The sequence below is a fragment of the Balaenoptera ricei genome, chromosome 1 (assembly GCF_028023285.1).
Source record: "Balaenoptera ricei isolate mBalRic1 chromosome 1, mBalRic1.hap2, whole genome shotgun sequence".
Taxonomy (NCBI): Eukaryota; Metazoa; Chordata; class Mammalia; order Artiodactyla; family Balaenopteridae; genus Balaenoptera; species Balaenoptera ricei.
Genome location: NC_082639.1, coordinates 65,443,818 through 65,459,022, shown reverse-complemented (window position 1 = coordinate 65,459,022; position 15,205 = coordinate 65,443,818). Strand labels below are relative to the sequence as shown.

The 15,205-nt window shown below is 37.4% G+C and overlaps 1 protein-coding gene across 1 annotated transcript in view; it reads left to right on the top strand.

The window, feature by feature from the left end:
• SLC44A5 (solute carrier family 44 member 5) overlaps window positions 1–15,205 on the top strand; it is a 352,752-nt gene that overhangs the window by 290,127 nt on the left and 47,420 nt on the right. The window contains exons 5-7 of the mRNA XM_059899408.1: window positions 5,529–5,613; window positions 12,420–12,548; window positions 13,373–13,433. Coding sequence (XP_059755391.1) covers window positions 5,529–5,613; window positions 12,420–12,548; window positions 13,373–13,433 — 275 coding nt within the window. The remainder of the gene's footprint in view (window positions 1–5,528; window positions 5,614–12,419; window positions 12,549–13,372; window positions 13,434–15,205) is intronic.

Sequence of the window (15,205 nt, the reverse complement as noted above, 5' to 3'; positions counted from 1 at the left end):
ATGAACATCTAGTCCTTAAAATCTTTTTACAATGGTAAAAGTACCATTAAATTAAAAAAAAATGTGTGTGTATATATTTTCATCTGTAAATGAAATGCATCTCTGTGAGAATGTGTGAAGCAGGTTAGGCACTCCAAACAACTGAGTCCAGGACATACTTGTTAGACTGTAACAGTGTTTGTACTCATTAGTGTCATGATGTGCTTAGAGCAACCCTTTGATTCTCAACTCTAAAAAACATTCCTTAACTGAGCTTAAAATCCCATGCTTAGAGATGGTGTGATAGTGTTTAGGATAGAATTTGGTCAGTCTGTGCTTTGTCTATGCCTAACCAAAAGGACACTAGGGGAAACAATGGGAGTTTTCTAAAATGTCAAAGCAGATAAAACAGACTCAAAGGAAAGTGGAGTGCTTTGTTGACGTGTGCAACTTTCTCTGCCTTTTGAGTTGCAGGGAAGTTATTCATGATACTTGGGTATGATCCTTTTCTTTGTGATTTCTACTAAAAAGCAAGAACTCGATTGATTTTGATGCCACCTTCTGGCTACTACAAAAACTTCAGCTTATAAAGTTTGGGTTAAAACAACTTTGAACGTTGTCTGATGCAGCCCAATTGCCAGATTAGACAGACCGAAATACCCATCTTCCTAGTATGAGCTTCAGATAGGGAAACAGGAAAGATTAAGAGAACAAAGCTCTTCTATTTAAGTTTTGCATCAATTTGGCATCTAAGTGAAGCAATAATAACCTTGTCTTCAATTCACTGAAGAAACACTTATAAAATGGCAAGGAGGTCTCACAAATCTGTTTGATTGAACATACTACAAGCCCAGATCTATTACTTGGTTTAATTTTTAAAATCTATATCAAAATAATATATGCCTATGAAAATAAACCAAACAATAATGAAGAGCTTATAATAAAAGCAAAAAAAGCAATGGTCTCCTGTCTTAGGAGATTTCTTTCCAGAAAGATAATTTCTCCTCCTTCTGATTGTTTTAGTCAGTTCAGGCTGCTATAACAGAATACCATAGACTAGGTAGCTTGTAAATGACAAAAATTTATTTCTCACAATTCTTGGGACCAGAAGTCCAAGATTAGGTGCCTGCTTGGTCAGCTTCTTGGCTAGGGTCCATTCCCTGGTTTGCCATCTTTATTCTGCATCCTCAAATGGAGGAAGGGATGAGAGAGCTCTCTGAGGTCTCTTTTATAAGGGCACTAATTCCATTCATGAGGGCTACACCCTCCTGACCTAAGCACCTCCAAAGGCCCCACCTCCTAATACCATCACTTTGGGGGTTAGGATTTTAACATATGACTTTTGGGGGAACACATTCAGTCTGTAACACTACTCTTAGTTCTTCTGGCAGTTTTTTGCATAACTTTAAATCATATGCTTATTCTTTCATTTTGTACTTTATTAATTTTAGATAGTATCCATTGATAGCCTGCTATGAAAAATGAAGATTTAACTAATTTACATTATCTGTTTTCCTGTTCTCCCTCCTCGTTCCATGTTTAATGGTTAAATTATTGCCTTTAGATTTTCTTATAGTTTACTTTTGTGACTTTAAATGGTATACTGAGCTTTGATTGCTTGTTCCACTAACTTCTGTCAGTATCTCAACTCCTCTTTATGTAAGAGGAGGATATTATCCCCACTACCCTTCTCTCCATCTTTCTTTTCCATTCCACTTTCTATATTTACCCTTTACATGGTCAAGTTTGTTATAAAGTTCAGTTCTGCAACTTCATCAGAATCTTTCATGTTCTGTTGGTAGGTTGATTCTAGAAGTTGGAAATAAGACTTTTACTTTGTAATAACTACGTGAAGTTTAGTCACTGTCTGGCCATTACATTTTCATTTCTACTGTGTCCCTGATATCAAAGCCAAATCTTACACTTTATTTGCAGCTTAGCATCATGCTACATTTTAGTTTATTTCAACATAGGGCAATGACATTCTTGTATAATGTTTTATTTGTCAGCCAAGTTTTTCTTGAATAGTCTTTATCAGGACCATAAGTTTGTCTACCATTCCAGTCACACTATTTTTCAGAGGCTCCCTCTTCTCTGAACACCTGCCTTGTAGAACTTCTGTCCTTTTGTTCCACTCAGGACCAGGTAAATATAGGCCTACTGCATAGCTTTAATTCTGGGACTTACCTACCTCATTAGATTGGGTCCCGCTTCTAGAGGTGCCAGATTTAGCAAATAAAAACACAGAATGCTCAGTTAATTTTCAATTTCAAATAAACAAGAAGTATGTATTTTTTTAGTGTAAGCACATCCCATGAACCATTTTCTATATCCCAACTTCTTTCTTTGTGAACACCCTTGTTTTGATGGAGAACATTCTTGATTATCTTCCTAAGAAGAGAAAGCACAGGAAGTAAATTTGAGAAGTCCCTGGAAATGTTTTTCTTCTCCCTCTTTACAGTTGACTGATGGTCTAGCTTTAGAAGTGTAACTTGAAAGACAATTCCTGTCAGAAATTTGAAGATACTGTTCTATTGTTTTTAGCGTCCAATGTGTCTAATGCTAGTCTGATTCACATACCTTGTGGTGACTTTTTTCCTCTGGGAAAGCATTTAAAATTGTTTCTTTACTCTTGGTGTTCTGAAATCTCACAATTTGATGTAGGTCTTTCTTAAAAAATATTCTTTTTGTTCAGGCCTCAGTGGGGGTCCTTTAATTCTAAAGAACTATGACTCTCATCAGCTCTGAAAATTTTTCTTCAGTTATTTCTTTGCTGTTTTCATTCTTTCCATTTTATTGGTTGTCTTTTGGGAACTCTGTTAGTCATACCTTGGACCTCCTGGATTAGTCTCGATGCCTCTTTTTTTTTTCCTTATATTTTCCATCTATGATTTTTTATTCTGTATTCTAGGAGATTTATCAAGTTTTTTCCAGCTCTGCTTTTGATTTTTAAATTTTGGTAATCATACTTTAAATCTCTTAAAGCCTTCTTGTTTCCTATTTATTCCTCTAATAACATAGTATTTTTATATATGAATAATCTGCTTGAATTACTCTGAAAAAAAATTTTTTAAGGTCCCTCCTATACCCTGAATTATTTTTATTTCATCTGGCATCAGTTTTTGTTTGTTTACTTTAGTCTTTCTCTTTCCTATTCTGATTTCTCTTAAATTCCTGATGCTACTTGGTTATCCATTTTTACTAAAGAAAGAATTGGGTCGCTTGTGTGAATTTGCTCTGTTTCTGTGTTAGTAGCTCAGTTTTTCCAGGGCGGCCTCTGCCCCATATGGGATAGGAACGTTGTATTAGCTGTTAGATTTCACTACAGCATGAACTGGTGGGAAGCTGACTGTCAGGCATGGGCTTTTACAATGCCAGAATATGAAGGGTTGTAGACTGGGGTACCTAATCCCACAAAAGCCCTTGCTATCATTCAACAAAAGAGGCCTCTGTTTTTGCCCATTTTTCCTGGATGCTAGAAGTCTTAAGTGTAGGTGTATGGGAGGAGCACAGAGACACTGATTTGCACTGTAGACCTATATATAAACCTTCATTAATCTTCTTACTTTTGGCCACATTTCTCACTCTCAGCTTTGAGTCCAGAATGTGTCATGATTTCTAACAGGCATATCATATCCCACCCTTTTTGTAGCTTTTCTATGGTGCATTCATCACTCAACACAGTCTCATATGCTCTCCATCTTCCAGAAATTGTTGAACTCTCTTGTGCAATTGTGTGCAGATCCCATTCTGCACATCCTTAGCTGGTATGGTGAGGTTTATTCCTTTTTGTACTTTTATTCTTTTATTTCCATGAGTCTCGGGAAAGAAGAGAGATGGGCTTAAGTGCATCTTACATCATCTCAAACTAGTAGTTTGTAGTTGCTTCTGTTTTGTTGTTTCATGGCGGAAATATAATTCAAGTTAAATAATGAGTTACTTCCTCAGTCACTTCTGCAGAATTGTTCAGCTGCAACTATCGCCATCTACTTTGTACCTAAGGAATCTGAGGACCACTGATGTTTAAAGATATCAGACAGACTTTGATAGAATGACTATAGATTTGTGCAAAAAACTAAGGAGGATTCTAAGATATTGAAAAACTTATTCTGAAATTGATCTCATCCATTCTGCAACATCTGATGAGTGCCTAACATGGGCCAAGTACTCAGCTAAGTGTTGGCAAGGTAGATGGGTATAAAGATGAATAAGGTACAAACTTTACCCTTGAGGATCACATAATCTGGTGAATAACTTGAGTTTATGTAGCATTTTGCAGTTTATAAATCAGTTTTACCTGTGGGGGACTCTTGACACTTACTGATTTACCATTCAGCATTTTAACTACTCCTAAGGGACTCCAATGAATCATGACATGTAATAATTTATTCATTTTCTTAGGTACAAATCTGAATCACATGTATAAGATATAGTTGCTTGGGTGGTGAAAGAGCCAAGCTCACTCTTGTGGAATCGTGAAGTAGCCTTGTGCATATTGTGTATGAATTTATAGCCAGATTCTTGAGCCATCTGAACTAGATGGGATTACAAACATGAAATGGGTTTATTTTTCCCCTATTATTGCCTTTAACAATGTTCTTTCAAATTTCTTTCCTTCTTGTTTTGGCATCTTGGGTAGCTTCCTTCCATAGCTTTCTAAATACTTTCTATTGTTAAAAAGTTCAGTGCAGTCCAATTTAAAATTTGAATCTTGTTTCTTCCAATTCCCCAGCTCAGGTTTGAACTCTGCAAGGGAACTTAGAGTGGGAGAGAGGCCCTGTTCTGCTATTTCCCTTCTCTTCCCTCTCTCCTGGTCCTAGCTCTTTGTGTTGTGACAGATAGAAGGAAGAGTATCTGTTACTTTCCTGGCCACTGCCCTAGTCCCACATGGTTGTTGCTGCTGCAGCTAAGACGTAACTGACTATGCATAAACCCTGTCTTTGGGGTAAGCATCCAAAGGCTGGCTCTCTCATGGTGCACAAGTGGAAATTCTCTGGGGAAGTCCTCACTGACTAGTTCTTTGATGTGAGAAATCAGCTTTGGCTTGCCCTCCACCAAACCCCTTTGGCTTTATGCCTGGTGATTCACCTCCAGTCTCTTGTCAGATGAGGTACCACCAGGAAGATGCAAGCCCATTTACTTGACTCCACGTTCTCCCATGACAGGCTGCTTCAGTGCTGCCCTCTTTCTACCCCCATTGGTTTATTTCAACTCTCCTGTGATCTCTTTGGGTCTCACTTTTCCCTGCTAAAACATTAAACATTTTTCAACATTATTTTCAATGGCAATATAGTCTTCTACTTTATGGATGTGGAATTCTTTATGTAACCAATCCCCTGTTGATGGACAATTTGATTATTTCAACTTTTTACTATTACCAAAAGGTGCTTTAAGTGTTAGGCAGCTTAAAGGGGAGTTGGAGAATATTTTGCAACTGTCTGGGGAAAATGAAGCCGATTTTTAAATGTTATGTTATATTAAAGTATACAGGGGCTGAAATGATATGAAATATTTCCACAGTCACTAAAAATATTATGTTGTTCTCTTAGGAACAAGCCCATTTTGTTTTACTTTAACCTGCTCAGCTGTACCAGTCCCTCCGTGGTGGTAAACCTACAGTGCCCTACCAGACAGGTAAGGCAAAAAAAAAAAAATGCCTCGCTGGTGGTGTTAGCGATTTTGAACATTCTTGGGTGAAAGAATTGAGAAACTGCATTTGAGTTCTGGGTGTGTGTGATTAATGATGAATTTATGGAAGGTGGGAAGACAGAAGTATAAGCTCATGTTGGTTCATATACAATAAAAAAAAAAAGCAGGGATTAATCATTTTAGTATGACTAGGAACCTCAGTGATTATCTTGTCTAACCACCTATTTTTATAAATGAATAAACTGCAGCCCAGAGAAGTGGAGATATTTTTCTCAAGATCAGTATTAGGAAGAATAAAGCCAGCTACTGTAACTAATAAACCCCAGTTTTTCAGTGACTTAAAACAGTAGTTTCTTTTTGGTCATATAAGAGTAAAAGGCGGTGTTTGTGGTCAATGGGCAACTCTCTTCCCGGCTCCTTTCATCTGGTGGCTCTGTCGTCCCTTAAGTCCTCAGCAGGAGCAGCACCCAGTTGCCGGAAGAAGACAGAGAGGCTGAATAAAGCAACCCTGTTCTTTTTTTTTTTTTAAACATCTTTATTGGAGTATAATTGCTTTACAATGGTGTGTTAGTTTCTGCTTTATAACAAAGTGAATCAGTTATACATATACATATGTTCCCATATCTCTTCCCTCTTGCATCTCCCTCCCTCCCACCCTCCCTATCCCACCCCTCTAGGTGGTCACAAAGCACCGAGCTGATCTCCCTGTGCTATGCGGCTGCTTCCCACTAGCTATCTATTTTACATTTGGTAGTGTATATATGTCCATGCCACTCTCTCACCCTGTCACATCTCACCCCTCCCCCTCCCCATATCCTCAAGTCCATTCTCTAGTAGGTCTGTGTCTTTATTCCCGTCTTGCCACTAGGTTCTTCATGACCTTTTTTTTTTTTCCTTAGATTCCGTATATATGTGTTAGCATACTGTATTTGTTTTTCTCTTTCTGACTTACTTCACTCTGTATGACAGACTCTAACTCCATCCACCTCATTACAAATACCTCCATTTCATTTCTTTTTATGGCTGAGTAATATTCCATTGTATATATGTGCCACATCTTCTTTATCCATTCATCCGACGATGGACACTTAGGTTGCTTCCATGTCCTGGCTATTGTAAATAGAGCTGCAATGAACATTTTGGTACATGACTCTATTTGAATTATGGTTTTCTCAGAGCACCCCTGTTCTTAAAAGCCTTGGATCAGTAGGGTCACACAGTGCATTTCTACTTATACGCCATAGGCTCATTAGTTTTATTTGTTCACACCGAGATGCAAGAAGGAGGGAACAAAGCAATGTAATTGTGGGCTGAGCAGCCTCTTGTGTACCATGAACAAATGAAACAATAGGGACAAACTTCATTGCTTCTTCCATAGTCTATCCCTCTGTCCTCCAGAACACCCTTCTTCCCAAGGGAGACAACCCAGAATCCCACGTGGTACTATCTTTAACCCATAGTCTAGGTCTATGGATTATGCATAGTCTCTCCATCAGGTCTTGACACTAAATGCACAATGGGGAACAGGGCTAGGAAAATTAGAATACAAGCTCCCATTCAGAAAGGGAGGAGGTCTAAATGCACAGTGGTCTTTAGTGCATGGCACTGGAGAACAGTCTTTTATTCCACCTGGATCGTGTCCTCTGAAGGAAATTGCTTATCCATCACATCCTATGATTCTTTGCTCAACCACCTGGAAGGTTATTTCCTGTCTGTCAGCCTCAGACCACACCATTGCTGAGCATTGGAAATATACCCTCTTAGGGGCCGCGTGGCTTTGAAGCTTTCTACCTATTGTGCGAGTGTAGAACCTCAAAGATTATATTAACAGTCAAAGGCCTTTTCAGGTTAGATCATGAATCTGGCAGTACAGCTACCTCAAAAACTTAGTAAGATTTTGACTTAGTTGCTTCCTCTTTGTTCCACTTCGCTGTACATCAGAAACTAACACAACATTGTAAATCAACTATACTTCAATAAAATTTAAAAATTTAAAAAAATATCACTCCCTTATATAAACCCTCAGTTCTTTTGCCCCTTCTCATTTACTTGTACTTCCCTGGCAAAACATCATTCATGGCTAAATGCAGCTTTCTGCCTACTCCATGCCTCAACCCAGGCAGCTGTGTGTTCTTGCAGAAAACACACACAACAGTCCATTAAATTAAGGACCACTAACCTCAAGGGGGCCCTTAATGCTGTCCCCAAATCACACAGGAGACCCTTTGCCCATTCACTAGCTACTCTGCTAGAAAACAATTTCACACCTTTTCCTCTCACCTCAAACCTCCAAGACCTCCTTCCCAGTCTCCATGTCAGCCTCTGACTTAGCTTCCTATTTCACTGAGAAAGTATCAGCATTCAGAAGACAACTTTTACGAGCTGCCACACTGACCTCCACTTGCCTACCTGTCATCATCTGTGTTCATGTATTTACTCTGCCTTCCCTGCTCTTACTGTGGAGGAACAGCCTGTGCGCCCAAGGCCAGCCCATCCGCTCGTGCATTAGATCTTATCCTCGCTCACAAAGTCCAGCAGACAACTCCAGAAATCTTCTGGTTTTTTCTTTTATTACCATTTTCCTTCTCTACTAAGTTATCCCCATCGGTAGACAAACATGCTGTTATTTCTTCCGTCTTAAATAATTCTCTCCTTGATCCCACATCCCCTTCCAGTTACTGCTTCATATCTCTGTGCCTCTTTTTTTTTTGCCAAACTCCTCATAAGAATAGTTTATATTTAATGTGTCTAAATCCTCCCTTCTCATTTTCATTCAGGCTTTTACTCCTACTCCATTTTCTCCAAATGATATTGATACCATTGATCTCCATCTATTTAAACCAATGGTCAATTTTCAATCTGTATTTACTTAAGCTAACAGTACTGTTTAATCAATCCCTCTTCCTTAATATACTTTCTTCACTTGGCTTCTAGGGCACAACATTGTGTTTCCTCCCAACTCTCTGGCTACTCCCTATGAGTCTTCTTTGATGGTTTCTCTTCATCTTTCCAGCATCTTCTAAACACTGGAGTTTCCTCCTCTACCAAGCTTAGTCCTCTTCAATACCTGCATTTACTCCTTTTGGTGATCGCACCTAGTCTTGTGGTTTTAACACAATCTATATGCTGCGCTTCCTAATTTATCTATCCAGATCAGTCTGCTCCCGGAACTCCAGATCTTTCTATCCAACCACCTATGCCATGTCTCTACAGGGATATTTAGTTAGCATCTCAAATTTAACATGTCCAAACTCAATTCCTAGTCTCTGACTTTATCCTTAAAATTGTTCCCCACCTCCATCGGTCTTTTCTATTACAGCTGTAAATACCATCGAATCATCCTTGATCCCTCTTTTCTGTCACACTCATGTTTGAGCTGTGAGCTAATTCCTCTGGTCTCCATTCAAAATATACCCAGGACCAAACTCCTCCTTTTTTCACCATCTCCTCCTTTTTTCAAGGAACCAGCTAGATTAGTTCAATGACCTCCTGACTGGTCTCTTCTTGCCCCTGTCTTCAGCCCCTTAGACTCTTTTCCGCCCAGCAGCCAGTGTGATCCTGTTAAATGTAAGTCACATTATGTCCCTCCTTTGCTCAAGCCCCCTCCCCTCAATAGCTTCCCAAGTTACTCATATTAAAAGCCGAAGTCCTAACAATGGCCTACAAAGTCCTTCACTGTCTGCCCCACTCTGACCACATATGCTATGGCTCTCCCTCTACTCACTGCACTCGGGTCATACTGACTATCTGTTGTCTTCAAAGGATCCAGGAAAGCGCCAACTTCATAGCCCTAGACTTTGCTGATCTCCCTGCCTAGCCTGCTCTTTCTCCAGATGACTAGATCACTAGTCTTCTTCAAGTCTTCCTCAAATATTACCTTTTGTTGAGGCCTCCCTTAACTACCTATTTAAAATTAGAATCCCACCCTGGTACCTTTCATCCTCTGGCCTTATTTCTAGCCTTATTTTTCTCCATAACACCTGCTACCATCTCATAGCAAACAATTTTGTTTATTTTTTGTTGACCATCTCCCCTACTAGAACGTAGGGATTTTTATCTGTTTTGTTCACTACTGTGTCCCCAGTGCCTAGAACAGGCTCAGAGTAGGTGATCAATAAATATTTGTTGAGTGAATGAGTAAATGAATGAATGAGAGAATATCTTCCTATTCTTAGTCTAGAAAATTTTCCACTACACTATACAAATCCATCATTCCCATGATGAAACAAAAAATCCTTGCACATTATGCTTTTTATTACATTTCATAAATTACTAGATTACATAAATTACTAGATTTACTAGATTATCCTTTCTTCATTGCAAATTGTAGTGTTTTAACCTTCAGTGTAACTCTCTCTTCCACTCACCAAATCCTAATTTATATTAGAGTGTTAACCCTATACGAATGGAAGATGTAAAAATAATGATGAAGAACTATATTCAGAATGCCCCTTTGTGGTTATACAAAGAATCAGAACTGAGTCAGAATATATATTAGCTGCCAATAATGCAGGATTGCTTTCAGTCTGCCAGGCAGTAGTGTGTCTACTGATCCAAGCCATATTTTTACGCGTGATGTTTTTTGTTAATGCAGCATGGTCCAGACATGTGTCATAAGCATTTAAAGGACAGACCTTGATCAATTAGGATACCCAACCTCAATGTGACCTTCATTTTTGGCTAATTATATGTTGATTGCTACTAATCAGCACCCTATTTGAAGTGAACAAATTGGTCTGATAGAGGGAGAGTAAAGAACATTTGCTATATTGTTTTTTAACAGCTCATTTGTGTCTGGAATGAAATTTGATGTGATTCTCATTATCAAAACATTTTTTACCACTTAAATTACTTTCTTTTATATGTTGCATACACCGCACTTTTATATGTGTAGTATACATTGTGTGTGTGTGTATTTATAAATACAGAAATCATCATAGCCTCAACTCAGTAGCTCCTACCATCATTGAAAGCCTATGAAAACATTAGTATATTCAGTATTCACTTTTATAAATCCATTTAAATGTATCCAACAAGGGGCTAGTTCAGTTATCTTTCAGAATCATGTAAGTAAATTGCCAAAGTCTAAATGTCTGTGAGGTAGCTCCTAATACGTTAATGGTTTTTTCAGCTTAGCTCCGATCAGAGTAAACTTTTGATGTTCGCATTGACAATGACCTCAGTCTTCTTCCAAAAAATGTGAGCATGTTGGATGCTGTGAATGTCCCTAAACAGTTCTTCAGTTTTCATAGAAAGATACCTGTGAGACTTTCAATATTTCCTCTAGAGGTGTATGAATGTGTGTGTGTGCTTGTGTGTGTGTGTGCATATGTGTGTAGGAGAGACTGGGAAAGAGAAAATGCATCTGGAGGTGTGAATGTGGAGATGGGTTGTTTACCTTGTCAAAACTTCTAAAAGAAATTGGACTGCTGCTGCTACCAAACAATATTAACTGTGAGATTTGAGGTACCCATTTAGTTATCTACCTACTACCTTAGCTGTGGGGTTGATACCAATTGTCCTCGTGTAGCAGAGACATGACCCATAAAAGGGGAAAGAGATGTCGCCTCAGCAGCCGTGTTTTTACCTAACTACCAGTGGGGGTTGAGTTAGAATCTGGTCAGTGAGAATAGTTACCAAAGTACAGTAGGGAGATGGAGCAAGTCAGAGCTGAGAAGGCTTTTGTAAGGAGGAACTGAAGGTGGAGGAAGGGAATGTTCAAGGATTGACTACAACTCTCATGGCTTCCTATGATCTTTGGTTTTTTATTACAAACAAAAGCAAAGCCAACAGAGTGCATCTTCCCTGATTCTTTCTCTCTGTGGAGTTACTAATTGGATTGCAGTCACTCCACGGTGGCTCTGTGGACTAGCACGGCCATCTGGTTTGGCATTAATAGGCCCCCAAAGTTCATTAATGTAAGATAATTGCATCAGTGACCTCTCTGCCCATGTCTGACTGGTGCTGCTGAAAGACAATAATAATGATTGATTGCCACAAATAGCCCTAATTTTATTAGTTTCTTATGGTAATAAAACCTCCAATTATGTTCTGAGAATTCATTGGCACTGATAGTTATTAGTGGCATAAGTTATCAATGTTTGGAGCGTTTTAAATTACCATTGTATTCACGTAAAGGAAAGAAAGCAAGATTCTAACCCTGAAAATGTATAAACTACACAGGTAAAATTAATCTTGCATTAAGCTCTTATCTACTAATTCAGAAAATCATAAAAAAATATTAAAAGTTCATCACTGTCCTATGGAAGATGTCACACAAATCTACAAATTATAAAATTGCATAGAACTGCACACACACACACACACACACACACACACAAATGAATGCATGTAAAACTGGTAGAAACTGAATAAGGTTAGTGGATTGTAACAATATCAGTTTCCTGATTGTGATATTGTACTATAGTTATGCAAGTTATTACTGTTGGCCAAAACTGGGTGAAAGGTATGTGGAATCTATTATTTTTCACAGCTGCGTGTAGATCTACAATTATGTCAAATCAGAAGGTAAAAGTAAGTTTGTCATTGTACAGCATCTTATTGTTTTAACAGAACATCAGCATCAAAGGGCAAGGAGTAGAGGTTGAATACTAGTACATGAAATTTTATTTTTTACAGTAAGTTTAGAGAATTGATTTAAGTTTCTTAGATGGAAAATGGTGCTTTGCTTTTTTATAGTGGTGGGTAATTTAGAAGTTTAACCTTGTAGATAATTCCTTGGTTTGTTCAACTCAATTCAATTCCCACCATTGTGTTTCTTTATTTCACAGATCTGTGTCTCCAAGTGCCCAGAAAGATTTTTAACCTACATGGAAATACAATTTAGGTACAGAAAAGACAGAAACTACTGGACATACTACAGCCAGTTCTGCAAGTCTGCTCATCTTAAGCCTGCAAAGGTATGTGTGTTTAAGCTTAAAACTAGAAAGAATTTACCTTGTTTCAATCGCAAGTGTAACACGAGCATTTGTAATGGATCAAGCTCCAAAATCTTCTTGGACGTGATTACTAACGGTACCATTTCATTAAAACACAAATGCACATGTACATACAAACACACACACACACAATTTATGCCATATCATTTTGTAGACTTGGGGTGTTATACAAGACTGTTAGGTCTGGTAAGTTAGCATCAACTATTACCTGACACCAGCAAATTCTCTTCTTGGATTTTTTGCTGTCCAGAGCTAAGAGCTAAATGTCATTTGCAGTCACCATTTCATTAATGTGGTGATAAAGCTCCATGGCTACTTAATAATAAGAACTTTACTTCCAAACCTGGTTTGATAATTACTCATTTTAAAAGTCCCCAAACACTAGATTTAAGATTTATAAGGGATTTCTAAAGCCTTATTGTGTTAATTAGTAGTAATGGCTTCTAAATTAGAGAAGATGCCATTTTTCCAGAAAAATATTAAAGGATTAGAGACTAAGGATATAACTAAGATGAAGATACACACCTTCAAAGACATGCCTTGGTTTCAGCAGGTCTGACTTTATTATTGTTGATTCAATTGAATTACAGTTAGGATATTTAAGAGTGTTTGTCAAACAAGTATGTGTGTGTGATAATCTTACAATTACTCTTATTAGGGGTGTAATTTGGGATAAGGAGATTATTAGGGAATTGAATTTTTAAATGACACAATTTTTATATTAAGAGTAAAACTTGTCATCACATCATCTTTAAAATGTTAACATACCCTTCCTTCAATTTTAGACTCTCACACAAGTTTTACTGGATGATGATTGTCCAACAGCGATTTTTCCAAGCAAACCTTGTAAGTGGCTATTATTTTACCTTAGAAACACAGAATCTACCAAGAAGTTATTTAATTCAATTCCCTTATTTCACAGTTGACAAAACTGAGGCCGGGAATGGTCCTATGACTGGCCGAGGGTCCCAGAGTTAATTAGGAAGAATAAAGCCCATTCTTCTGGCTCCAGCTGGGGATGTTCCACTGGAGCTTGGTGAGGTTTTAGGTTTGGCTGCTTAAACACACACAAAAAAGTTTGAAAATTGATTTTTAAAAGCCCATTCAGATTGATTCTTTGGTGCTCTATGAACACACATAAGCACAGACACACTCTAACACATCCACCCCTGAATTCAGCCAAAAAGTTTGTTGAGAAATTGCCTGGGGAGTGAGGGTGGGGCATATACTTGTATTTATAATTTGAAAGTTGAAATATTTGTATGTCTCCTGAATGCATCAACATTTTATTTCTTTAAAATTTATAAACTTTATTTAACTGTTTAGAAGAAAATGAAATAATCACTCATTTTCCTTTCTTAAGGCTATAATTCTAACAACAGAGAAAAAACTTTACATAAAGATGTCCATCACAGTGTTATGCCAAAAAGCACCCCCCAAAAAAAAGAAAAGACAAAGAAAATTAAAAGGAAATACTGTAATATCCAAGAGCAAGGAAATGCTTAAATAAATTATGATGTATTCATTAAATGAAATATTTATAATTTTTACATAAGTATTGTGTATACGTTACAATGTTACATAAAATGAAAAATACTATATGCATTATGACAAGCCTGTATAAATTAAAATAAACAACAACGAAAAAAAACTATTCAAAGAAAAAGATTGGAAAGAAATATGCCAAAATATTAAGTGATTGTTTTGGAGGTGGCAAAACTATGGCCATTTTCTCTCTTCTTTCTTCTTTTTTCTATATCTCTGTTTTTCCACAATGAGTACATATTTCTTTTAAAATGGAAGAAAGACAACAGTCATCAGTTTGAGTAGAAAGTCAGTTACCATTGAAGTAGCTACCATCAAACATAATGTCTTACATGCTCCCATCACTCTTCTCTGGATCATTAAAACCCTGCAGCAAAGATGTAGACCTGGCAAGCAACTGCATTTAACCAGGAAGTCCTGGGCAACAAGTGTCTGTAGTCAAGAAGAATGTTACAAATTTTTACGCAAAACGGTAAAAATGAATCATTAGTCACTGAAGATGTAATAGGTATAAAAGTATAACATATAATCCTGCCCTTATAAGTATAGTTTGGTTAAATGACACAATATGAAATGTACATTGGGGATACAAAAATGAATAAGGCACAGTCCTTCACAGTCTAGTGAAGGAAACATTAAGATAAATATTGAAATCACTTGTATCCCCCCAATAGAGGATTAAGTATAGTACTTGAAACAATAGTATGCAGCTAATAAAATTCACTCATTAAAGATTTTATAAATGGAAATAAGTAATATTAAAAGAAAGAAACAAGGGACAACCTCTCATGTACTGTATAATTATAACTCTCAAAAAAAAAATTCTTATAGAAGAAAGACTGTAGGAAATGCACCAAAAGGTTAATATAGTTCACTGTGGGTGGTAAAACTATGTACAGTTTTGTATCTTCTTTCATAAAATTTTCTCTACTTTCCAAACATATAATGAGCATATTTAGTAATTAAAGCTAACGGACTAGATGAGTTATTGCCCAGATATAATACGTAGAACAAGTTTCGGGGGTTCTGTATGTGGGAACAGTCATGTTGAAGGGGCAGAAAGAGAAAGAGTA